Source organism: Lithobates pipiens, unplaced genomic scaffold, assembly GCF_037356315.1.
Source record: "Lithobates pipiens isolate NorthernLeopardFrog02 unplaced genomic scaffold, aLitPip1_a1.2 Scaffold_8, whole genome shotgun sequence".
NCBI lineage: Eukaryota > Metazoa > Chordata > Amphibia > Anura > Ranidae > Lithobates > Lithobates pipiens.
Genome location: NW_027507903.1, coordinates 230,125,032 through 230,150,042, shown reverse-complemented (window position 1 = coordinate 230,150,042; position 25,011 = coordinate 230,125,032). Strand labels below are relative to the sequence as shown.

The window sequence follows — 25,011 nt, the reverse complement described above, 5'->3', positions numbered from 1 at the left end:
ATTTAATTTCCAAATAGGTATATTCCATAAAATGCCATCAGTCAAGCTATACAAGAAACTATGTAGGCATAAATGAGCATTCCACGTGACACAGGAGGTGAGAGAGACGCATACTAAAGGCAGGCGGCGTCTCCACCTTTTTCTGGTTTGTCTCTTCCTGATCGTGGAGCGCACAGCACTTTCGGTCGCCGGAAGATCATGCTCTACCGCATTTCATCATCAAGACTTCCTCTGAGGACACAACCTCTACTGAGGAGACCAAGTTTCCTGGACCGAGGTCTACCAGAACTCCACCTTAGCTCATCAGGCTGGTGATAATCACCAGGACCCCCCAGAATAATGGAAGGAAAGATTTTATCCACCTCCCAGCACCTGTGAGGAGATCCTCTACTCCAGGGGCAGTCTCAAGCTGGGGTTTTAATTACATTAGGGACTATTGACTACAAGAAAACTGAAGAATTAGTCTTGAATAAGTCCACCCGAGTCCAGAGGGAGAGTCACTCACCTGGACAGTATTCTAGGGTCCTAAATACACTCAAAATATTGCATCCTCTGGGTTTGGTTGAGGTGACTTCTGTAAATTCAGATCCCATCTGAACCTCTTCAATATGTGCACCGTTTGAGACACAGTGGTCTCCAAAATAGAAGTGAATTGCTCCCCCAGAAGTAATTTGTCCTGGTATTCTATTAACAGGGATGCCCTGAATACATAGGACCCCCAGAACCTCGGTGAAGACTCTGCGAGTTGTGGACCGGCCAAATGGCAGTTTGGAGGGATGGTCCTCCACTGATACCAACAAAAACCTTTGGTGAGGTGGAAAGATTGGAACATGCAGATAAGCATCTTTGATATACACCAATTAAAAAAATATATATATTCCCGCTGGAGAGAGGCCACCACTGGTTGCACCATCCAGAACGACTGCACTTACGGAAACGCGTCATATCTCAAGTTCCAAGATTGGGTGAACATTACTGCTTTGGTTTCTCAACCATGAAAAGATTTGAGTAGAAAATGTGTCCTCTGGAACTTTAATGATCCCTGCACGATGAAGATAACAGCTTGTAGGGGAGCAAATCTTTTGTGGATTCAAAAACATTACAAAGCATAACACATGGAGGGGGAAGCTCTGAACTTCCCAGCCTGAAATTGCGAGCCACTAAACTGTGGACCCACTCGTCCGCAAGCTCTCCCTGCCAAACCTCTAAAAAAGAACTACAAACATCCTCTCACCTGGGAAATGGGTGTGCAGCGGACTTGTTTCCCAGCATAGTGAGCTTTGAAGTCCATGGCTTCTTATGGAAATGGGACCTGGAACTGGGGACAGGGGTCTGAGCTTCAAGTCCAAGGCCAGAGACTAGCGAAAGGAGTTTTTGAACCATACATTTTTATATAATGTTCTGGGGGTTTTACGCAATTTTATGGCCAAAAATGCAAATGTTTACGTGTGCAAAATTTTTTGCAATCTGCCCTAGAGCAATAATGGAGTCTGTTAAGAAGCTAAGATAATAAGGATTCTTAAGGTTTGCTTAATTCAGTATCTTGACTAGTATACCCCCCCCCCCCACCCCGCACTTATTAGAGGGACCCAGACCTTAACATGCAAGTCCAGGCTTTCCCAAACAAGAAGTCCAGCCTGAGCTTTTTAGGCTGTGCTTCTCCTATGGGTCACAGGAATGCAATTAGTTTTGCACTCCCGTGACCCATTTTCAGCAGAGAGCGGTCTGGAGTCCACTCTCTGCTGACGTCCCTGCCCAGTCGAGGCAGAGCGTCATCCCGACTTCCAGGTCTGGATCCACCAGCTGCTTTGATTGACGGAAGTCTCAGCGAGCCGCTGTGACAGCCCCTCCTGTCCCTTCACAGCTCAGTGCTCCAATGAGCGTAGAGAAGCAGAGAGGAGAGAATCTGACTGAGTCAGCAGCTGTCCTCTCAGGGATTTGTGAGAACTGAGCCATCGGCGATGTTCAGTGGATTGGGTCTCAGTGCAGAGACAACGGGGGACAGCTGCAGTGTCAGTCTGATGCTCCATCTACCGAGGTAAGTGGGAATGAAAAAAAGAAACAACACCCCCCCCCCCCCATACTTCTCTCTTAACCCTGCTAATACCCTAACTCCTATGCCAACTACCATGTAAAAGGAAGATGGATATACTTATTCTAAGGGCACCCTGGTTGGGACGCATGATCTGACCAGCTTCACGGGAGAGGATAAAATCACCAACAATGGCTGCAACTGCCTGTGCGGTGACGTCAGCCATAGACTTACTATGGGGCATCTGTTGTCTGATCTCTAGCCTGAAGTCGCAACTGGGAGCAAGTGACTGGACCGCCTTCAGAATAGGCAAGTATACACTACCTCCTTACACAGGGTAGTTAGAATAGGAGTTAGAAGTGGGGTGGGAGTGTGTTTAAAGTGTAACTCCACTTTTGTTGGAACAAAAAATAAAAAGCACTTCAACTTGCAACCAAGGCAGTCCAAGCCTGCAAGCATTACAGTAAGCTTGTCATAAATAACTGCAGGAAGGTGCCCTAGGAAGTAACGAGGATACTTGATAGGTGGAGTCAGAACCATATGAAACTGACTCCCAGGAGATGCACTGAATCTAGGGCTGCGTTCAGGTTCCGCCCTACCTGAAGGTTTTCAGGACCCTTTAACGTGTGTGTACCCGGCTTTAGATATGCAAGCTGAGGGATGCATTAAAGTGTATCCAAAGCCAAAAATAAAAAAATATATATAAAGTTAGTTTATTTAGTTTTTAAAATATGGTGGGTGTGTTTTTTTATTAAGGCTTTCCCCTTTAGTTTTACCTGATGCTCCTGCCAACATTACACTTCATAGGATAACAATGCACTTAGGATCACATAGGATTACTGCACTTTATCAAGGGACAAATTTTCTCCCTTGGCAATACATTTTACAATTTTCCTTTAGATTTATGAAAAACAATATTAGGTCAAATCAAAATACTTTCAATTTGAATGCAATCAGGTAGGACCTTGCACTACATAGTTGAAGGTAAATCAAAGGGAAATTGAACACGAAAATTGCATAAAGTACGGCAGTGGTTCTCTACTCCTGTCCTCAGGACCCACTAAAAGGCCAGATTTTAAGTATTACCTTGGGGGGTTGCAGACTAGAATACTGCAATCACTGAGCAGCAAATGATATCAGCTGTGATGTATTTATTTCTTGCAAACCTGGCCTGTTAAGTGGGTCCTGAGGACAGGAGTTGAGAAGCACTGATGTATGGGCAGTTGCTTTCCTGATATTACAAACATTTCCACCACTCCTATTACAGAGAAACATAGCACTTTACATACAATACCTGAGAAAACGGCCATTTGTTTGAGATCTTAGTTCAATCCACAGAAAGTAATACTACCACTCGAATTCAAGGTCCACGTTTGTACTTGCAGAAAAAGTAAATAGCCTTAAAAAAAAAAATCCAGGAGAGCGCATGCGCGGGGTTTCCCAAGATGGCCGCCGGCATCTAGAGCTCCGCTCCACCGCTGCCCTGCTTTGACCACTGGAGCCTTCCGAGCGCCCCCACGATATACCGGACGGCAGATTCTTGTGGGGGAACACTCAGGGAACCCGCGGATGGCGTCCCCGAGCGCCAGAAAGGACTTATCCGGCCGTATGAAGGCCGAAACCGGCCCTGTCAGTTACGCCAAGATGGCGGCGGCTCCACGAGGCCTCACAGTCACAGCTCCTCAGGAAGATTCCATAGCGGACCAGGACCAGGAACGGCTGCCTTTCCAAGGTACTGACTGTGCCCCTTTAACATCAGCTCACTCTCCCTCTTCCACTGAATCTTTGCTGGGGGGATTGAGTGCAGGATATCCCACTACACCTATGAGGGATCCTCATACAGGCATGCTGCTGACAGTCAGTGAGGCACAGGAAGATTTCCCCCCCCCCACAGACTTTCCCTCCATGATGACAGCTTTCTCACATATGCTTTCCAAAAGCCTTGCTATTCAGGCTACTCAGATCACTACCTCCATACATGCAGATCTGCAGCAAATAGGTCAAAGGCTGGACACTGTGGAACGCAAAACTGACCAGGCTATATCACGGATCAACCAGAATTCGGCTAGATTGGAGGAGGTTCAGGACCAACTAGAGACTGCGTTTGCAAAAATCGATGACCTCGAGAACAGGTCGAGAAGATATAATTTTAGGATACGGGGGATTCCCGAATCTGAAAAAGAGGTACACAAGGTGGTGAGATCTCTCATAAGGAATTTGATCCCTGACATCCCGGATCGCCATCTAGAACTGGATAGGGCACACAGGGCTCTCCAGGCCCCCCGCTCTGACGGTTTACCCAGGGACATTATAGTCAAACCGCACTATTACTCGGTGAAGGAGGAGGTCATGCGAAAATCCAGATATACAGAAAATCTCTCGTTCCAGGGTCACAAGATCCAGCTATTCGCTGATCTCTCCCCATACACTATACAGAGGAGACGGTCGTTTAAACCGTTGCTACAAGTGTTGCTGGACAAAGAAATCGCTTACAGATGGTCGTTTCCTTTGAGGCTGAACTTTTCTTACAAGAATAAAAGCTTTGGATTCTCCTCGTTTCCGGAAGGCGAAAAACTTCTGACTCGACTAGGTCTGATACAACTGGAACCCACATCGGAACCTCCCAACAGAGGTACCCCAACGTCTACCAAGAGGCCTCCCCCAGCGAGCCCACTGCAGCAGATCTGGATGACACAAAGCTCCAAACGATCCAAAGAAAATCTGCCACCTTGAGACTATTTTAGTTTCCCCACTTGAGGGCTGAACTTCCCCTTTTTTTTTTCGGGGATCCCCTGGTAGTGGCTCGGGCCACGGAACTCGGGGGTCTTATGGGGCTTTCTTGGTCCACTCCTCTGACTGGAGGGTTACGGGTGGGAAGTCCTCCCATGTTCTGTCTTATTGTTTTTGGGGAGTATCTTCTCTTCCCCAGGTTATCGGTAATTTTGCTCTCCTTTAGTTTTGTATCATTAAGGAGGAGGGCTTCAGGGGGGGGGGGGGGGGGTTTTGCATTTTTACTGTTTTGGTATTTTTGTACTCTTAAATTTTTTGCTTTATAACCTCGGACCAAGTTCATCTCTATTAGTCTCAGGTTGAGGTCTCAGGACTTGCTATTCTGGTCTCGAAGGACCGGTACAGCACACGCTTCTCATATCGGTTAGGACTGTAATATATATGCCTTCTCGGGGAGTTCCTAGGTTTCCTGTATTTGGTAGCAGGGTATGTTTTATGGGATATGCTAAGTTTTATAATCTTTGTTTAGAAAGGTCCTTTACAGCTTTTAGGTAATGATATGATAAGGGTATGGCCATTTCTCCACTGTCTCTATTTGGGGGGAGGGGGGGTGGGGGATGGAAGATCTGGATTGTGTTTTGGGCCATTCCCTTTGCCATAGGTTTAGGAGTGCTACTCCACGCTTAGAATTCTTGAGGGGCGCTCGGTTTCCATTCTCGATCGGAGCTTGTGACAGCTCCTCAGTTTATATATTTAAGGTGGCGGGGCGGTGGTGGATTTAGTGCGCTCCCCCTGGCTCAGAGGTTATGTTTAAGCTTCTGGGCCATTATCGGGGTAACCTCGTCTGGGGTTGCCCCGTCCATTTACGAATGAGAGTGGGTTGGAGGGGTACCGACCACTCGGGGGGGAGGATGGGGACGGGGGTCCCCTGTAGGTATTTTTCTGATAACATAATGGTATTACAACATGGTTCTCCTCATGTTGATGTTCTTTCTCTATACGATTGTTTATCTCTTTTCTTTTTCATCTCTTTCCTTCTCCTTTCTCCTCATGTTTTCTGCAGACGAGGCGACTTTACATATGACATCCGGCCTGCACTCCTGGAAGGTTATGGGATCTATTGGTGGTTCTGGATTCACACACGGCGTGTCCCTCCTCATGGGAGCGGTGAGTTCTTGTTCAGTTGCGTGGTTCTCCCCCCTCTGGTCCATGGCTGACACACCAGCTAAAGCGCCCACACTAAGAATAGTCTCGCATAATACTCAGGGTCTTAACTCTCCAATGAAACGTAGGAAGATTCTAGAACACTACAGATCCATACATGCAGATATTTTATTACTACAAGAGACGCACTTCCCTTCCTCTTTCAAACCCACGTTTTTACATCAGCAATATCCTCAGTTCTTTTTGGCATCCGCTGAAAACAAGACCAGGGGGGTGGCAGTGTGTTTCTCCAAACATATAAACCTCTCACAACCTGAGATTTTTCAGGACCCCCAGGGCCGATATATTCTGGTTTCGGGTCACATAGATGGAGAATGCTACACATTTGTTTCCTACTATGCACCCAATAAGGGCCAAAGTTCTTTTTGCATCTATGCTGAGGAAGCTACAAAACCGCCTTCAGGGCACGGTGTTTATAGGAGGGGACTCAAATGTAGCATTTGACTTTTCTCTGGATAAATCGGGATCTGGGGGGTCAAAACCCAAGCGTCCATCGAAGCAGAGCATTAGCATTGCCCGCATGCTCCACTCCGGTGGTCTGATTGACTCCTGGCGGGAGATGAACCCTCGGGCGAAGGATTATACACATTTTTCGGCACCGCACCACACCTATGCCAGAATAGATCATATTTTTACAAAACCCCAGACGGTCCCGTTGCTGGTCACTGCAAAGATCTTGGACACATCCTTATCGGACCACTCCATGGTGGTTGTAGTGTCCAGGAGACCTATGGGCTCCGGGGGCCGCCCATGTTGGCGCCTCCGGGAATCCATTTTGAGCGATCCTGCACATAGCGCAGTGTTGGAGGCTGCTATTCGAGAATACTTTGAGCTGAATGATACCGGGGAGGTAACGCCGGTTACTTTATGGGCTGCACATAAAACTGTAATGAGAGGCAAATTGATACAGTTGTCCTCTAATCTCAAAGCGCAACACCGGGCTGACACTCTCAAACTCACGGAGGAGTTCCGTTCCCTAGCTAAAACACACAAACAGCGTCCTACGGCTGAATCACTAGCCAAACTAGACGAGGTCAAGGCCCGACTGAATATGTCCTTAACCACAGCAGCTGCACAACATCTCACTTGGACGGGAGCTAAATTCTATGCACAAAAAGACAGGGTGGGCTCACGACTGGCAGTAAAACTGACCCCCAAGCCACGTGCTCAGTCTTTTCCTAAAATCAGAGTTCACTCAGGGGACCTCTCTCAGAACCCTGTTAAAGTCATGGACACTTTTTTGAGGTTCTACTCGGACTTATACAAACAGGGGACTAGCCCCTCCAAGGGTGCTCGGGAGCGGCTCCTGAGGGATCTCCCACTGCCCAAGCTCTCAGAGGATCACAGGGATCTTATGGAGGATCCGTTCACTCAGGCTGAAGTACTTGACACTATAAAAACGCTCTCAGTGGGTTCTGCCCCGGGTCCGGACGGATTCTCCAATGGTTATTATAAGAAGTTTGGCCCTTCTCTGGCTCCTTATCTGGTGAAAATGTTTAACTCTCTCAGGGATGGCTCCACCATGCCTCCGGACATGAACTCAGCTTTTATCTCGGTGATTCCAAAACCTGGGAAAGATGCCAGTGTGGTGGGCAATTATAGGCCTATTTCGCTTATCAATAATGACATTAAGATAATGACGAAAATACTGGCGAACAGGCTGTCAAGCTTTATTTCTCGGTATATCCACAAAGATCAGGTGGGGTTCATCCCTGGGAGACAAGGACCAGACCAGATTAGGCGCGCAGTAGATGTTATTTCACTCCTGAAGGCACAATGGGACGGGGGTCCCCCGCAACAGGGGTTTCTGCTGTCCATTGACCTGCATAAGGCCTTTGACTCTATTGATTGGTCGTACCTTACGGACATTCTGAAGAGATGGGGGTGCGGAAAATACTTTCTTAACCTTATAGCGGCTCTCTATTCTAATCCTTCGGCTCAGGTGCGTCTGTTGGGCAGATTTTCTAACACGTTCAGTATTGGTAGGGGGACAAGACAGGGGTGCCCACTATCTCCGCTTCTTTTTGCCATAGCCATAGAAACTTTAGCCATTGCCTTGCGTTCTAACCCTGACATTAGGGGGGTCATGTGCGGGTCCTGCGAACATAAATGCGCCCTTTATGCGGACGACCTCCTTCTTTTTGTTACCTCGCCCCTGACCTCCATGCCCATCATTAACCGGACTTTATTAGATTTTAGTAAGATTTCGGGACTCCGGGTCAATATGGAGAAATCTTTAGCCCTGAATATTACGTTATTCACAGATATGCTATCACAACTCTCAAATAACTTTACTTTCTCATGGGCACAATCACAGCTCCCTTATTTGGGAATCAAACTCACTTCCGATATACACACATTATTCAAAGCTAACTATCCCTACATGGCGCAAAAATGCAAAGAGGATTTAGTTCGCTGGTCAGGTTGTGGCATCTCCTGGCTGGGTAGGATTAATGCGGTAAAAATGACACTTCTGCCGCGTTTATTGTACTTGTTCCGCTCACTCCCAATTCCAGTCCCCAAAACATTCCTTGACAAAATACAAACGGACATCGTGAGATTTGTCTGGGGGAAGAAAGGTTATAGGTGCTCCTCAGCCACACTCTACCGATTGAAATCTCAAGGGGGGTTGGGTCTTCCCAATTTGTGGGGTTATTATCAAGCGGCACAACTGGCCCAGATATCAATGGCTTTCTCGGGTTCCGTAAAACCGGACTGGTTATTGATGGAACGGCAATCTATTCCCCACCACACAATAGATTTCCTGATGGGTTGTAGCCCCAAACGCAGACCAGCGATTCTGGCTCCCACCCTCTCGCATTCATTGGCGCTTAGCTCCAACCTATTCAAACGGGACTCGTTAATCTCCCCACTGAAGCCGCTAACACACATTTTTCATAATGGGGATTTTCCCCCGGGGGAAAATATAGAAGCCTTTAAATGGTGGACGAATAAGGGGTTATACAGAATCGGACACTTCTTTTCCCCTTCTGGCCCGCTTTCTTTATCACATTGCAAAAAGAAACTAGATATGCCCGACTCGGAAATATTCAGATTTACACAAATCTCACACTATTTGAATTCCATTTGGACTTCCAAACCTCTTCCTCCTTTTATAACACAATATGAGCAATGGTGTGCGCAGACCATGGACCAGAGGGGGGGTATCTCCCTGATTTACGCGGCTCTGATGGGGAAGGACAACAAGCCCTCTTATGCCCTCGCATGGGAAGCAGACTTGGGCGGCTCTTGGGAGTCGAAACAGTGGTTTGGGGCCTCGATAAGAGCTCACAAAGGTATACTTAATGTTTCTCTAATTGAGGCAGGTATCAAAGTCCTGTTTAGATGGTACTACGTTCCTTCCAGGCTGGCAAAATTTTTTCCGGGTTCCTCGCCAATGTGCTTCAGAGGTTGTGAACTGGGAGGAGATATGTTTCATGTCTGGTGGTCCTGCCCACGCATCCGCTCCTTTTGGCGGAAAGTGTTTCGTACGGTTAGTTCCATTACGGGGACTACCTTACTACCAAACCCCAGTTTAGCCTTACTGAATCTTTTCATCCCAGCTCTATCTAAACATTTACAGCAATTGGTGTTTTTTGTTTTTCTTGGCGCTAAACTCACAATTGCTAAGGCCTGGAAGAAACACACGATTTCCTATAGGATGTTCAGATCTAAGGTAACATGGATTATGGTGCAAGAACAAGTAGTGGCTAAGTGGAATGACAAAACGGAGAGATTCCGGATGATCTGGGAACCATGGGCGACGTTGTGTAATATTTCTCTTATTCCAGGAGTGCGGCCCGGTACTTTGTCTTCTAGGGCAGGTAACATTTGATTCAGCACTTTACTTTGTCTCCTCTTCTCCTCTCCCCCTTTTCCCCCCCCTTTTTTTTTTCCTTTTCACACGTTTTTTTTCTCTTCTCTTCTTCTTCACCTCCCTTGGTGGTTTGAGATGGGCCCCACAAGGGGTCCTATTAGAGATGGCAGCGATGTTCTGGGATGGTTTTTGACCCAGGATATCTTTGGGCATCTCAGGCAACTAAACTTGGTAAGGAGGGGTGGGGAGAGTTCTGGTCTTGGCGGGCGGGCCTAGCCCTTGGTCTGCAGCTTGATCCCGTTTGGGGCACCAGGGGCTCTATGGCTCGTGTGCTTGGACTAGTCATTCTCCACCAAGGAGACTGAACTTGTTGTTATGGGTTCTAATTAATACCACTGTTTTATCAATGTACCTCTAGATGGCTTTATAGGTTGGTTATGTTCTACTCTGGTCTAGATCCATGTATGTCTAGCTTGGCTCTGCCTATGTATGGGTTGAGTTATCTTGTTGAAATGTATTGAGGATTGTTTATCTTTTCTGTTCTGATGCAAATCTTCAATAAAAATTATTGAAAATAAAAAAAAAAAAAAAAAAAAAAAAATCCAATCCAGCCTCCACATATATGGACAAAGAAGCTGCTAAATTTGATATTTGTTTTTGGATTTAGATGTACTTTAACACATTTGCTAATGTGCACCAAAACACACCTGCAACATGCTTAGTAGTGTTATAACCATGTACTGACCAGAAAAAAAAAAAAAAAAAGTAAGATGTTAACACTTCATCTATAAATAAGGTCTAATAAATTTTGCATAAAAAAAAACTTAATTACCCCAAGATAAAAATTGTAAGCATAATCTAAAATTGTATCCGTCTTTTCTAGAGTTCAGAAAATCTTCTACCACATAATTAACATGCAGCTATTCCTCTTCACCATTAAACACGCCACATTACAGTAGAAAGAAAATGTCTTCTAAAAAGGTTTTTGTTTACCCTCTTGAAATTCTGGGCAAGTGCTCCACATAGAAGAAATCCAATGGCTATGTATTGTTTCATCAGTTAAAGCAATTACGCCAATTATATATTCAAAGTAACAAATAAGCTTGTTACCTAGACGGTTGACTTCATTTTGAAGCAGTTCCTCCATTGCCTCTTCCTCAGCAATGTCTAGTGGAGTGTCTCCTTCACTATTTACTGCGCCTACATTTGCTCCTTGACTAATTAAATACCTAAAAGAAAGAAACCAACATTATAAATATACCCAAAACTAAACTGCTCATTTCCAAAAACATGCTGGGAATTACTGAAACCTTTAGTATCACTGGTCAATCATTTTACCTCAAAGGGGGTGTGAACCTGAACCACACAAATAGAGGTGTGGTCTACAGCAACCAATTGCTTATTTTTGCCAGGGCAGATTAGAGGTGAAGGCTAAAATAAGAGTTGATCCTAGGGACAAAAGCCATTTTTATTGTACCGAATCAATAATTCAACCAACTTCTTAAAGAAGAACTAAACTCTGGAAAGCTGCACCTAAAAAGGGCTGAAAGAGGGCAATGGGCTAGTCACCAGAAGTGCCTGTGGTCTCCCTCCAGCTGATATTTAGCCCATTAAGGAATTTCCATGTCTGACAGCACACAGTTTCTGTATGGAGAAAGCCATCTTAATTGAAGCATGACTTTGCTTCCTATGTCAGGGCTCAAGCACAGAGAACAGTGATCAATAGGGGTATCAAATGTGCAACCCTCATGTTTCTCTCATGACACTATTCCTTTAAAGCAGGGGTGTCCAAACTACGGCCCTCCAGCTGTTGCAGAACTACACATCCCATGAGGCATTGTAAAACTCTGACATTCAAAGACATGACTAGGCATGATGGGGATTGTAGTTCCTGAACAACTGGAGGGCCGTAGTTTGGACACCCCTGCTTTAAAGGATGACTGCACATTAAGATAAAGTGCACTTATCCTTTTGGCTGGGACCTAAACTAACTCACCCTCTACAGATGTACAACAACCTTGATCTACCAGTGGCTGCCTCTGGTTTACACACCCAAATCCACAAGTCTCTCTCCTGGGCACATTACAGCACCAGAGATTGATATGGGGCAGTTTCCCCTTCAGGACAATGCTCCATATAAGCTTTTGGGAATGTAATGTGCAGGTATAGCCAGACCAGTGCAACTTGTGGTGCTAAATATAAACACTTAAGGCTGTAGCCAATGGTTCAATGTGCAGTGCATTCATAAAGTATTCAGAACCCCTTCACTTTTTTTTTTTTTTTTTGGACAAGCGCCTGCTCCTACTTCTGGGTCAGATCGCCGCAGCAAACTACGAAGATGTTCAGCCCCTCTTTCCTCCACAGCCTTCTGGGACACACAGGTTCCAGAAGACCGCAGGACAATTTACGAAGAGCGGGGCTGCAGCCACATGGGTAGTAGAAAAAAGATTTAGGCCTCTTTCACACCGACGTCCCGTTCAGGCCCGCCTGTCAGTTTTTCAGGCGGACCTGAACGGGTGCTCCATAGAGCTCTATGGAGCGTCGGATGTCAGCGGTGACATGTCCGCTGACATCCGACCCGCTCCGATCCGAAAAAGTGTAACGGAGGAAAAAGCTATTTTTCCATCTGTCTGCGGATCGGGTGACGACGGGCACTGCGGTCCGTCGTCATCCGATCTCCCATAGGGGAGAGCGGCACTGTGACAGGTCTGTCCCTGCGCAGTGTGCAGAGACGGAGCTGTCATCTCCCTGCTCAGCGGGGATCGGCGGAGTGATCCCCGCTGAGCAAACGGATATCCACGGGGCGGATCAGAACTGATCCGCCCCGTGTGAAAGGACCCTTACTGTTAGTTTCCCTTAATCAATATCCCTACACCTGAAGCCAACTGATATGTCAATTCTGTTCCTTTTAATAAATCCAAAGACCTTTTAAAATTTTGTTTTCACTGTCATTATGGGATACTGAGTGTAGCTTGACGGACAATAAAAACAAAAATTGCAGCATCAGGCAGCAACATAATAAAATTAACAAAGTTAAGGGGGTCTGGACACTTTATGCACTGTAGCTATGCATTTGGAGGGGGACTGTGGGCTAGTTTAGGGGGAAAAGAGAAAATGGATAAAATTAACTTACCATTAAACTGCACTTATTCTTTAACTCAAACTCTAGGCCAATGTTCCCCACAGGTTGTTTCAGGGATTGCCTCCATCAGCATAACCATAGCTGACCCAGGCAAATGCAAGCGTTTATGCCTGAAAACCATCTTTTCCCACATTTCCCCACACAGCACTAATGAGATTAACATACACACAGAGAAATTGCCCACAGAACTGGAACAAGGCACAGGCAGAAATGTAAAAAATACAAGAAAATGTTATTACAAAAAACAATTACTACATACATTTTGTCACACAGTTATCAAATATATATGTACATGAATAACCATCGTTGAATAAATCAAAGTGGAGTTAAACATCCATAGGGCGGGTAATCTGTACTGGTTCTCTCTATGCATTTTGCCCGATACAAACTCACTTCCTCAGGAGAGGTACAGATGAATAACTAAAGATGGAGACAAGGTTGTTTAGAGGGGGGGGGGGGGGGGAAACACACCTGGACAAGCCCAGAATTTCTCAAGGTTAGATTGACGCTAGGAATCGCCACAGATTTGGAAGTATAGCAAAGTGTATTGGGTTAGCAGGTCTTTCAAGTATGAATCAGTAAAAGGGCCGGGCAGAGTCACCCAATGGTCCACATAGTTCACCCCGGGAGTTGTGGAGAGGAGAGAGACCAGACACTGCAATGCAAACCCCTGTGATGACACCCCTATGAGGGAGGAGTGGGGAATCTGCGCAGGCACTGGAAACAAGCCATAGAGAATCTCCATAAAGGGAGCCAACCTGAGAAAACATAACCCCCCAACATCCTAGAAATAGTGCCCAGGCATAATAGTAAGGAAAAGTGCATAAAGCTAAACAAGTGCCAAATAAAAAAAAAAAAGGGGGGGGGGGAGTGATGAATGGTATAAATTGATAGTAAGGATGAGCTCCGGCGTGTTTGCACACCCTAGGAAGTTGGCACTGCGCTAATCACAGGCAGTGAGAAATTTCCCGATCTCTGCAGCCCCGCATTGGGACAATGTCTCGCTTTCTGATTAGCGCAGCGCAAAGCCGACTTCCTGGCAGTCTCTGCATATGGAGTGTGTAAACACATCGGAGCTCATCTTTTTTTGTACTTTATCTCTTTATTAATTTCTTTTCAATTTAGACATGACATACAACATTCCCATATAAAACAAGCAAAGACACAATATAGATTTTATATAACCCTTTTACACCCTTCCGTTCCCCGCATTCACCTCATTTCCCCACTCACACAAACCCACTCCTCACACTATTTCTTGACTAGCAGCCCTTCCACCACTTTTAAATATAAACACCTTCATTCATTTTCTCATACCACAACTTCTAAATCTTATCGAATTTTTTTAATACCTCCCTGTCTTATGTATGCTACCCTTTCCTTAAGGATAACCCTATTCATATTCTGCACTCACTCTCCACTAGTAGGGGGTGTAGAGGACTGCCATTTCTGAGCTATAAGTTTCCTAGCTTGAAAAAGGCACCTTAGTTTTGCTAATTTACTATCTTTGGGGTCACTACCTCCCTCGATCCAACCCAATACACACCCCATAGGTTCTATTTCTACTACCATCTCGAATACTTGAGTGATTACCGGAGCTCATCCTTAAAGTGGTTGTAAACCCTTACAACCAACTTTGACCTACATGTAAGCCTAGATTAAGGCTTACCTGTAGGTCCAAGAAATATCTCCTAAACCTATACGGTTTAGGAGATATTTACCCGAAGATATGCCGCGAGTGTCGGCTCCCGTGCGCATGCACGGGAGTGACGTCATCGCTGCTCCGGCGAATCACAGCGCCGGAGCAGCGAGACCCGGAAGTCACTCCGGGATCCATGGCAGTGGCGGACATGAAGACGGAGGACTGCTTCGGGGGCTTCGTTCTCAGGTAAGTTATTCATAACGAGCTAGTATGCTATGCATACTAGCTCATTATGCCTTTGCCTTGCAGGGTGTGTTTTTATTATTTTTTTTTAGCCTTTACTTCCTCTTTAATTGATAGTGCAAAGAGGGCTCATGCAGTAATCACTAAAAATGATAAACAAAGTGTTAGTGCTGTTGTGGCTTAACTTCGCATCGACCATAATGGATAAACTGATGTGGTAAATACAGTGATCGTGATTAAATAAAAAAATAAAAAATATCTTTTAAGCCGTGTATGATAAATAAGCAAAGTGGCAAGTAATCACTGCTGGTGGGTAATTCCCAGATACCCTGATTATCAGGTCCTTCGAGATCCAGAACAGAGAAAAAAAAAAAAACAGCTGCATACTAATCCAGAAATAAGTGCAAAGGGAAAAAAAAAAAAAAAACACAAAAAAACGTGCATTATAAAATAAATGAGCAGTGTATCATGGATCAGGCAAAAGATGAAAACCCCTCCAACATTTGTCACCAGTGACAAAGCACTGGCCTAATCCCGCCCCCTCCAACATCATAATAGCGGATAACCGATAAGGGGCTCATGCAGAGAAGAGGGCAGCGGACTGGCCACTGGCATGAGGGCACGGCCGATGGAAAACAAGGCACGTAAGGTGGCATGCAGCAGATACAATCTTCGCCCATGTGCGAAAAGCCATGCACCGGAAAGCTGGTGGTATCCCAGATCGGGCATGCGCTGTCTACACCGGACAGTGGAGACAGGATGTGACACTAGGCTCCACAAACACCCGGGGACACAAGATTATGGAAATCATATGACAAAAAAAAACAAAACAAAAAAAAAGGGGGGGACTTGCAACTTCCGGGGATAAAAAAAAGCACGCACCATACAGGGGGGGGGGATGGGGTTGGAAGGGGAAGAAAAGAGAAGGGGATTAAACACAACATTGTCTCTACATATTCAAATAGCACATCCTACACGGGATTGCATATCACAATATACACGAGTGTGAACAACAGATTACATTACAGTTTTTTTTTTTCTCTCCCTCTAAACAACCTTGTCTCCATCTTTAGATATTCATCTGTACCTCTCCTGAGGAAGCGAGTTTGTATCGTGCGAAACACGTAGAGAGAACCAGTACAGATTATCCACCCTAAGGAAGTTTAGCTCAACTTTGATTTATTCAATGATGGTTATTTGTGTGTATGTGTACGCGTGTGAAAATATATATCTATAAAAAAATATAAATATATATATACATATACACATATATATATATATATATATATATATATATATATATATATATATATATATATATATATATATATATATATATCACACACATATATGCATGTGCGTGTGTGTGTATGTGCGTGTGATAGAGATATATCTCACACACATATATATATATATATACACACACACATATATATATACATACATATACATACACACACATTTTTTTATATATTTATATATTTTTTTATAGATATATATTTTCACACGCGTACACACACACACACACACATATACACACACTCTCTACATATGACAATATGGTTTTAAATGTATGTCAATTTTTTATGTAATAAATTTCTTGTATATTTTACATTTCTGGCTGTGCCTTGTGAAAGTCCCGTGGGAAGTTTCTTTTTGTGCATATACAATTTGGGACTGAGACACACCCATGTCAGCTCCCTTTTTGTACGAATGAGATTAAATTTGGCCAGCCAAATTTGGTCCGTTCGATCAACTAAAATAACTTGACAAATGCAAATGGGAGGTGTTACCAACAGAATATAAAGCTAAATGGATTGTTTGGATAGGATACAAAAAGTATATCTTATCCATCTCTATTGCCCTCTAAATCTCAGGGAAAGTATTCATATCCCTTGAAATTCTCCACATTTTGTCATGTTACAATCAAAAACCTAAATGTATTTTAATTAGGATTTTATGTGATGAAACACAAAGTGGCACATAATTGTGAAGTGGACAGAAACTAAATGATTTTCCACGTTTTTTACGAATAAATATCTGAAAGTGTGCTGTGCATGTGTATGTGTATTCAGCCCCCATTACTGATAAACCCAATAAATTTAGTGGAACCATTTGCATTCAGAAGTCACTTAATTAGTAAATAGAGTCTGTGTAATTTAATCTCAGTATAAAATACAGCTTTTCTGTAAAGCCCTCAGAGGTTTGTTAGAGAACCTTAGTGAACAAACAGCATCACAAGGGCCAAGGAACACACCAGACAGGTCAGAGACAAAAGTTGTGAAGCTTAAAGCAGGGTTAGGTTATAATAAAAATATCCCATGCTTTGGCCATCTCACGGAGCACTGTGCAAATGGAAAGAGTATGGCACAACGGCAAACATAAAAACACATGATCTCCCACCTAAACTGACACGCCAGGCAAGGAGAACATTAGGCTGGGTTCACACTGTTGTGGCTAGGAGATCCAGATGTGATTCGCACCACACTGCAGTGCAAATCACATCCGATCTCTGTGCGATGCGAGTTCAGCCATACAGCACCCGCCCCAAACTCGCACAGGACCCTTTTTTTGGTCCGCAGCAGAATCGGATCGCATGGGTGTTCACACCATGCGATCCGATTCCTGTCCGAGTTTGCAGATCGCACTGCGATATGCAAACTGATCTGGGGGTGTCATTAACATTTCACTGACACTCCCTGCAGTTCGCATAGGGCAGTGTGAACTGCCGCCGGGAGGCATGCGATGCGGGAACCCGCCGCGGATTCGCGGCGTTCCCGCATCGCTGTAGTGTGAACCCAGCCTTAATCAGAAGCAGCCAGGAGGCCCATTGTAACTCTGAAGGAGCTGCAGGTGGGAGAATCTGTCCACAGGACAACTATTAGTCCATGCACTTCACAAATCTGGTCTTTATGGAAGGATGGCAAGGAGAAAGCCATTGATGAAAGAAAGCCATAAGAAGTCCTGTTTGTAGTTTGCAAAAAGTCATGTTGGGGACGCAGAAAACATGTGGAAGAAGGTGCTCTGGTCAGATGAGACCAAAATTTTACTTTTTGGCATAAACGCAAAATACTATGTGTGTTGGAAAACAGACACTTCACATCACCCTAAACACACCATCCCCACCTTAGAAAAGCATAGGACTCGAACCAAGGTATCCCCTACGAATTCATCTATTAATATTATATTCATAGGAGATACCTTGGTACAAGTCCTGTGCTTTTCTGACATCGTCCATTCCACCCTGCATTCTTCGATGTGGGGGATACACCGCTTCTGAGCTCCAGGCTCAAACACCTCTTTCTATATTGGGGGTTGGCAGCATGTGTGGATAGAAGGACCTCAATTAGTCCATAATTGTATTTAGAGTGTGTATATATATATATATATATATATATATATATATATATATATATATATATATATATATATATATATATATATATATATATATACATACATACATACATACATACATATATACACATACACACACACACACTATTATATATATATATATATATATATATATATATATATATATATATATATATATATATATATATATAGAGTTTATTACACACACATATATCTCATATGCTTAACCACTTGCCGCCTGCCCTATAGCAAATAGACGGCGGCAAAGTGGTTGCATAATCCTGACCGGACGTCATATGACGTGATCAGGATTTTGAGCTGCTGCGTGCCCCCGGGGGCGCGCATCGCGGCGATCGTTGTTGCGGGGTGTCAGTCTGACACCCGGCAACTACGATCTCGGTAAAGAGTCTCCGACAGAGACTCTTTACCACGTGATCAGCCATGTCCAATCACGGCTGATCACAGTGTAAATAGGAAAAGCCGGTGATCGGCTTTTCCTCATTCGCGTCTGTCAGACGGGAGTAGAGGAGAGCCGATCGGCTGCTCCTCTGACAGGGGGGGGGGGTCTTTGCTGATCGATTATCAGCACAGCCCCCGCGAGGATGCCCACACTGGACCACCAGGGACGCCACCAGACCACCAGGGGTGCCAAGGACAAGGTATGTCACCCTAGACCACCAGGGATTCCAGTCAGTGCCACAATGGATGCCAATCAGTGCCCATAATGGATGCCAATCAGTGCCCACAATGGATGCCAGTGCCCACAATGGATGCCAGTGCCCACAATGGATGCCAATCAGTGCCCACAATGGATGCCAATCAGTGCCCACAATGGATGCCAATCAGTGCCCACAATGGGCATCACTGATTGGCATGCATTATTGATTGGCACTGATTGGCATCCATTAGTACAAATTATTATAATACAATGCCGCCTACCAGTTCCCATCTGTGCCGCCTATCAGTGCCTACCCATGCCCACCTGTGCCGCCTACCCATGCCCACCTGTGCCGCCTACCCATGCCCACCTGTGCCGCCTACCCATGCCCACCTGTGCCGCCTACCCTTGCCCACCTGTGCCGCCTACCCTTGCCCACCTGTGCCGCCTACCCATGCCCACCTGTGCCGCCTACCCATGCCCACCTGTGCCGCCTGCCCATCCATGCCAATCCGTGCCAATTTGTGCCACCTATCAGTGCCCATCTGTCGCCCATCAGTGCCACCTATCAGTGCCACATATCGGTGTCCATCAATGCCACCTCATCAGTGCCACTTCATTGGTGCCACCTCATCGGTGCCCATCAGTGCCGCCTTATTGCCCATCAGTGTAAACCCCATCAGTGCCCATCAGTGAAGGAGAAAACTTACTTATTTGCAAAGTTTTGAAACTGAAACAAAAAAAACAAAACATTTTTTTCTTCAAAATTTTCGGTATTTTTTTATTTGTTTAGCAAAAAATAAAAACCCCAGAGGTGATCAAATACCACCAAAAGAAAGCTCTATTTGTGGGGAAAAAATGATAAAAATTTCATTTGGGTACAGTGTGGCATGACCGCGCAATTGTCATTCAAAGTGCGACAGTGCTGAAAGCTCAAAATTGGTCTGGGCAGGAAGGTGTTTAAGTGCCTGGTATTGAAGTGGTTAATGATTTCTCCCATTTTTAATTCAAGGTTCTCTAGTCAAGTAAAAAACTCATGGTTCTGAAGAAGCTATTTGCGAAACGTGTCAAGCACCCTGTTTGACACATATTGCAACTATAATCGTTAAAATCTGATGAAAATATCTTTTCATGATTTTAAATGTTTATGTATTTGTTAATAAATTTGCTAGAATGAAATTATGCATGAATCCCTCATTGGTGCCACCATAGTCCACTATGTTGGTCTTTTTTGTGTACACCATCCCCCAACATGAAACATGGTGGTGGCAGTATGTTGTGGGGGTGCTTTTCTTCAGCAGGGACAGGGAAGTTGGTCAGAGTTGATGGCTAGTGTCAAACGCAGGGCAAACTTAAAATAAAACCTGTTAAGACTTGAAACTGGGACTTCATCTAAAATCCCAATAAAATAAATTTACGTTTTTGGTTGTTACCTGACAATTTGAAGGTTTTATTTTCATAACTTAAATTACACATGTGTTCTTAAGTTTACATACCCTGGCAGAATTTAAGATTTCCTGCCAATGTTTCAGAGATTAAGAACAAAAACATTTTTCACTCAGTGTTTGGGCTGAAGCCATTATCAACTGTGTTTACTCTTTTTATATCTTAACAGAAACTACCCAAATGACCCTGATCAAAAGTTTACATACCCTGGTGATTTGGGCCTGATAACATGCACACAAGTTGACACAAAGGGGTTTGAATGGCTATTAAAAGGTAACCATCCTCACCGGTGATCTGTTTGCTTGTAATTAGCGTGTGGGTATAAAAGGTCAATGAGTTTCTGGACTCCTGAAAGCCTTGCATCTTTCATCCAGTGCTGCACTGACCTTTCTGGATTCTGAGTCATGGGGAAAACAAAAGAATTGTCAAAGGATCTGCGGGAAAAGGTAGTTGAACTGTATAAAACAGAAAAGGGATATAAAAAGATATCGAAGGAATTTGGAATGCCAATCAGCAGTGTTCAAACTAATCAAGAAGTCGAAAATGAGGGGTTCTGTTGAAACCAAACAAAGGTCAGGTAGACCAAACAAAAATTTCAGACACAACTGCCAGGAAAATTGTTCAGGAAGCAAAGAAAAACCCACAAAACTTCAGGCGAAATACAGGACTCTCAAAACATGGTGTGGCCGTTTCAAGATGCACAATAAGGAGGCACTTGAAAAAAGATGGGCTGCATGATCAAGTCGCCAGAAGAAAGCAATTGCTACGCAAATGCCACAAAGTATCCAGCCTACAATATGCCAGACAGCACAGAGACAAGCCTCAAACCACAAAGTAATTTGGAGTGATGAGACCAAAACTTAGCTTTTTGGCCACAACCATAAATGCTACATTTGGAGAGGAGTCAACGAGGCCTATGATGAAAGGTACGAGCTGGATTGCTGATGTTTTGGGGATGTGTGAGCTACAAAAGGCACAGGAAATGTGGTCAAAATTGATGGCAAAATGAATGCAGTATGTTATGCAAAAATACCGGAGGAACATTTGCATTCATCAGCCAGGAAGTTGCACATGGGACATACTTGGACATTCCAGCATGACAATGATCCAAAACACTAGGCCAAGTCAGCCTGTCATTGGCTACAGCAGAATAAAATTAAGGTTCTGCAGTAGGGATGAGCTCAGTGATTAGCGCCGCTCCGACTTCCTGGCGGGCTCTGCACGTGTTCCATGCGAACATGCCTGAGCTCATCCCTACTCTGGAGTGGCCATATCAGTCTCCTGACCTCAATATCATTGAGCCACTGGCGGGGGGATCTCAAATGCGCAGTTCATGCAAGACAGCCCAAGAATTTACAAGAACTTTAGGCTTTTTGCCAAGAGGAATGGGCAGCTTTACCATCTGAGAAGATAAAGAGCCTCATCCACAAAAGACTAAATTTATATATATATTTATTTAACCCTTTCCCGCCGAGCGTACGCAGATATGCGTACTCTGCTTCCGGGGGTTATACCGGGATGATGCCCGCACCTGCAGGCATCATCCCGGTACCGTTTTTTGCAGCAGGCGATTGGCTATCCAGGTATAACAACCGATGCGGCTAAAAGCCGCTCGGCTGTTATGCCGAAGGAGCGGGAGGGGACGTCCCCCCCTCCCGCCACCTCTCGCCGCTGCTACCGGTGCTCCCGCTCGATCGGGAGCACCGATTCCGTGTCCGATGCCTCCGGCTGCTGCGGAGGAACTGGAACGAAGCCGTAATCGGCTTCGTTCCAGTCTCCTCATCGTAAACACGGAAGCGACGTCATGACGTCACTTCCCGTTTACTCGGCTGCCAATGGCGCCGGTTTTAAAAAAATATCCGGTATTCAGAATCGCCGTTTTCGGCGATCTGAATACATTGAAGTGTAAAGGAGGGGTGGGGGGTCTTTTAGACCCCCGATCCCTCCATAAAGAGGACCTGTCACCACCTATTACTGTCACAAGGGATGTTTACATTCCTTGTAACAGCAATAAAAGTGATCAATTTTTTTTTTTTAAAACAATTTAGTTATTTTAAAATAAATTAAAAAATTTTTTTTAAAGTGCCCGCCGTCCCCGCGAGCTCGCGAAGCAAAGAAAACGCATACGGAAGTCGCGCCCGCGTATGTGAACGGTGTTCAAATCACACATGTGAGGTATCGCCGCGATCGTCAGAGCGAGAGCAATAATTCTAGCACTAGACCTCCTCTGTAACGCTAACCTGGTAACCGTAAAAAAAATTTAAAGCGTCGCCTATTGAGATTTTTAGGTACCGTACTTTGTCGTCAATCTACAAGTGCGCGCAATTATAAAGTGCGACATGTTTGGTATCTATTTACTCGGCGTAACATTATCTTTCACATTACACAAAAAAATTGGGCTAATTTTACTGTTTTGTTTTTTTTTTTATTCATGAAAGTGTCCCTTTTCCCAAAAAGTTGCGTTTAAAACACCACTGCGCAAATACCGTGAGACATAAAATATTGAAACAATCGCCGTTTTATTCTCTAGAGTCTCTGCTAAAAAAATATATATAATGTTTAGGGGTTCCAAGTAATTTTCTAGCAAAAAATATGGATTTTAACTTGTAAACACCAAATTCCAAAAATAGGCTTAGTCATGAAAGGGATAGATATATATACATACATATACACACACATACACACACACAGTATTTATCGGCGTATAACACGCACCCCAAGTTTAGGAGGGAATTTTAAAGGGGGAAAAAAAAAATTACATTTAAATGCCCATCGATGCAGCCTGGTCAGTCAATTGCAGCCCTGCATTGCAGCCTGGTCAGTCAATTGCAGCCCTGCATTGCAGCCTGGTCAGTCAATTGCAGCCCTGCATTGCAGCCTGGTCAGTCAATTGCAGCCCTGCATTGCAGCCTGGTCAGTCAATTGCAGCCCTGCATTGCAGCCTGGTCAGTCAATTGCAGCCCTGCATTGCAGCCTGGTCAGTCAATTGCAGCCCTGCATTGCAGCCTGGTCAGTCAATTGCAGCCCTGCATTGCAGCCTGGTCAGTCAATTGCAGCCCTGCATTGCAGCCTGGTCAGTCAATTGCAGCCCTGCATTGCAGCCTGGTCAGTCAATTGCAGCCCTGCATTGCAGCCTGGTCAGTCAATTGCAGCCCTGCATTGCAGCCTGGTCAGTCAATTGCAGCCCTGCATTGCAGCCTGGTCAGTCAATTGCAGCCTTGCATTGCAGCCTGGTCAGTCAATTGCAGCCTTGCATTGCAGCCTGGTCAGTCAATTGCAGCCTTGCATTGCAGCCTGGTCAAAAGATTTTCTCTTCATCATACTTACCTGTAAAATCCTTTTTTCTTAATACATCATGGGACACAGAGTTAGGCTAAAATTCATTACCTACTGGGACGTCCCAGAGCAATAGCCTTGAGGGGAGGGAGACACCCTGCCAAGCAATATCCATCAGACCTTATACGGCAGCCCGCAGTACACTGCAGCTGAAAGCCAAATGCTCGGCTGCTCAAACAGCCACCTCAAACTTTTATGAACGTATGCACTAAAGACCAGGTAGCAGTCTTACAAATCGGAGCCATAGATACCAGATGGCGAAAAGGCCCAGGAGGTTCCTACACCCCCGGTAGAATGAGCTCTCACCCTAAAAAGGGAGGAGCCTTATGTTTCAGACCATAGGCCTGAATGACCAACTGACAGACCCAATTGGCAATGGAAGCTTTAGAAGCTGCCTGCCCCACCTTGGGCCCTTCTGGTAAAAACAAAAAAATGAGCCCGGTCCTCAGATCTCTGCAGATCTAGACAAACTCTGACTGCCCGGACAACATCCAAGGAATGCAGTTGTCTCTGCCGAATGAGGTTGAGAGAAAAAAAAAAAAGCAAAACAATGTCCTGATTTAAATGAAAGGCCGACACCACCTTTGGTAAGAAGGATGGAATAGGACACAACACCACCATGCCGTGGTGAAGAATTCGGTATGGTTCCTTACATGAAAGGGCCGCCAACTCCGACACCATTCTAGCGTAGGTGATGGTCATCAGGAAGGCCAGCTTGCGTGACAGCAAGACGGAATTTCTTTGATGGGCTCAAATGGTTGATTCTGTAACACAGAAAGCATCAAATTTAAGTCCCAAGGACACATAGGTGATGTAATGGGGGAAGTAAACGAGTTGTCCTCTGCTTAAAAGGTTCGGATCAGCGAATGGGAGGCTAAAGGCCTTTGGAAAAATACTGACGGGGCCGAAATCTGACCTGCGATATACTCAAAGTCGGATTTCCACAGCCGACTGTAGAAAAGGCAATTCTCCGGATCGCGTATTTGAGGATGCCATTTTCTAGCTTCACACCAAGCAATATAGTTCTTCCAGACCTTATGATATCTTTCTAGTGACCGCTTTGCTAGCATTCACTAGGGTAGACATTGCTGGTCCCGAGATGCCACGATCCTTCAATAGCCATGCTGTCAAATTTAGAGACTGTACATTGGGGTGGAATATAGGACCTTGAGACAGTAGATCGGAGCAGCGCAAATAAATCCATGGCCCGTCTATTACCAATCTCACGATCTCTGGGAACCAGGGCTTTCTGGGATGGTGCTACCAGGATGACAAACACCCTCTCTCCGAATCCTGCGCACCAGGATCAGAGGTACTGGCTCCATGGTACTTCCAGAGCATCCGCTACGATTGCCAGAGGATC

The 25,011-nt window shown here is 44.9% G+C and overlaps 1 protein-coding gene across 4 annotated transcripts in view; it reads right to left on the bottom strand.

Annotated features, from left to right (window-relative positions):
* Positions 1-25,011, bottom strand: part of PPP1R12A (protein phosphatase 1 regulatory subunit 12A) — a 228,630-nt gene that overhangs the window by 140,311 nt on the left and 63,308 nt on the right. For all 4 annotated transcript variants that reach the window (XM_077473604.1, XM_077473602.1, XM_077473605.1 and 1 more), the window contains exon 3: positions 10,914-11,032. In XM_077473604.1, coding sequence (XP_077329730.1) covers positions 10,914-11,032 — 119 coding nt within the window. The remainder of the gene's footprint in view (positions 1-10,913; positions 11,033-25,011) is intronic.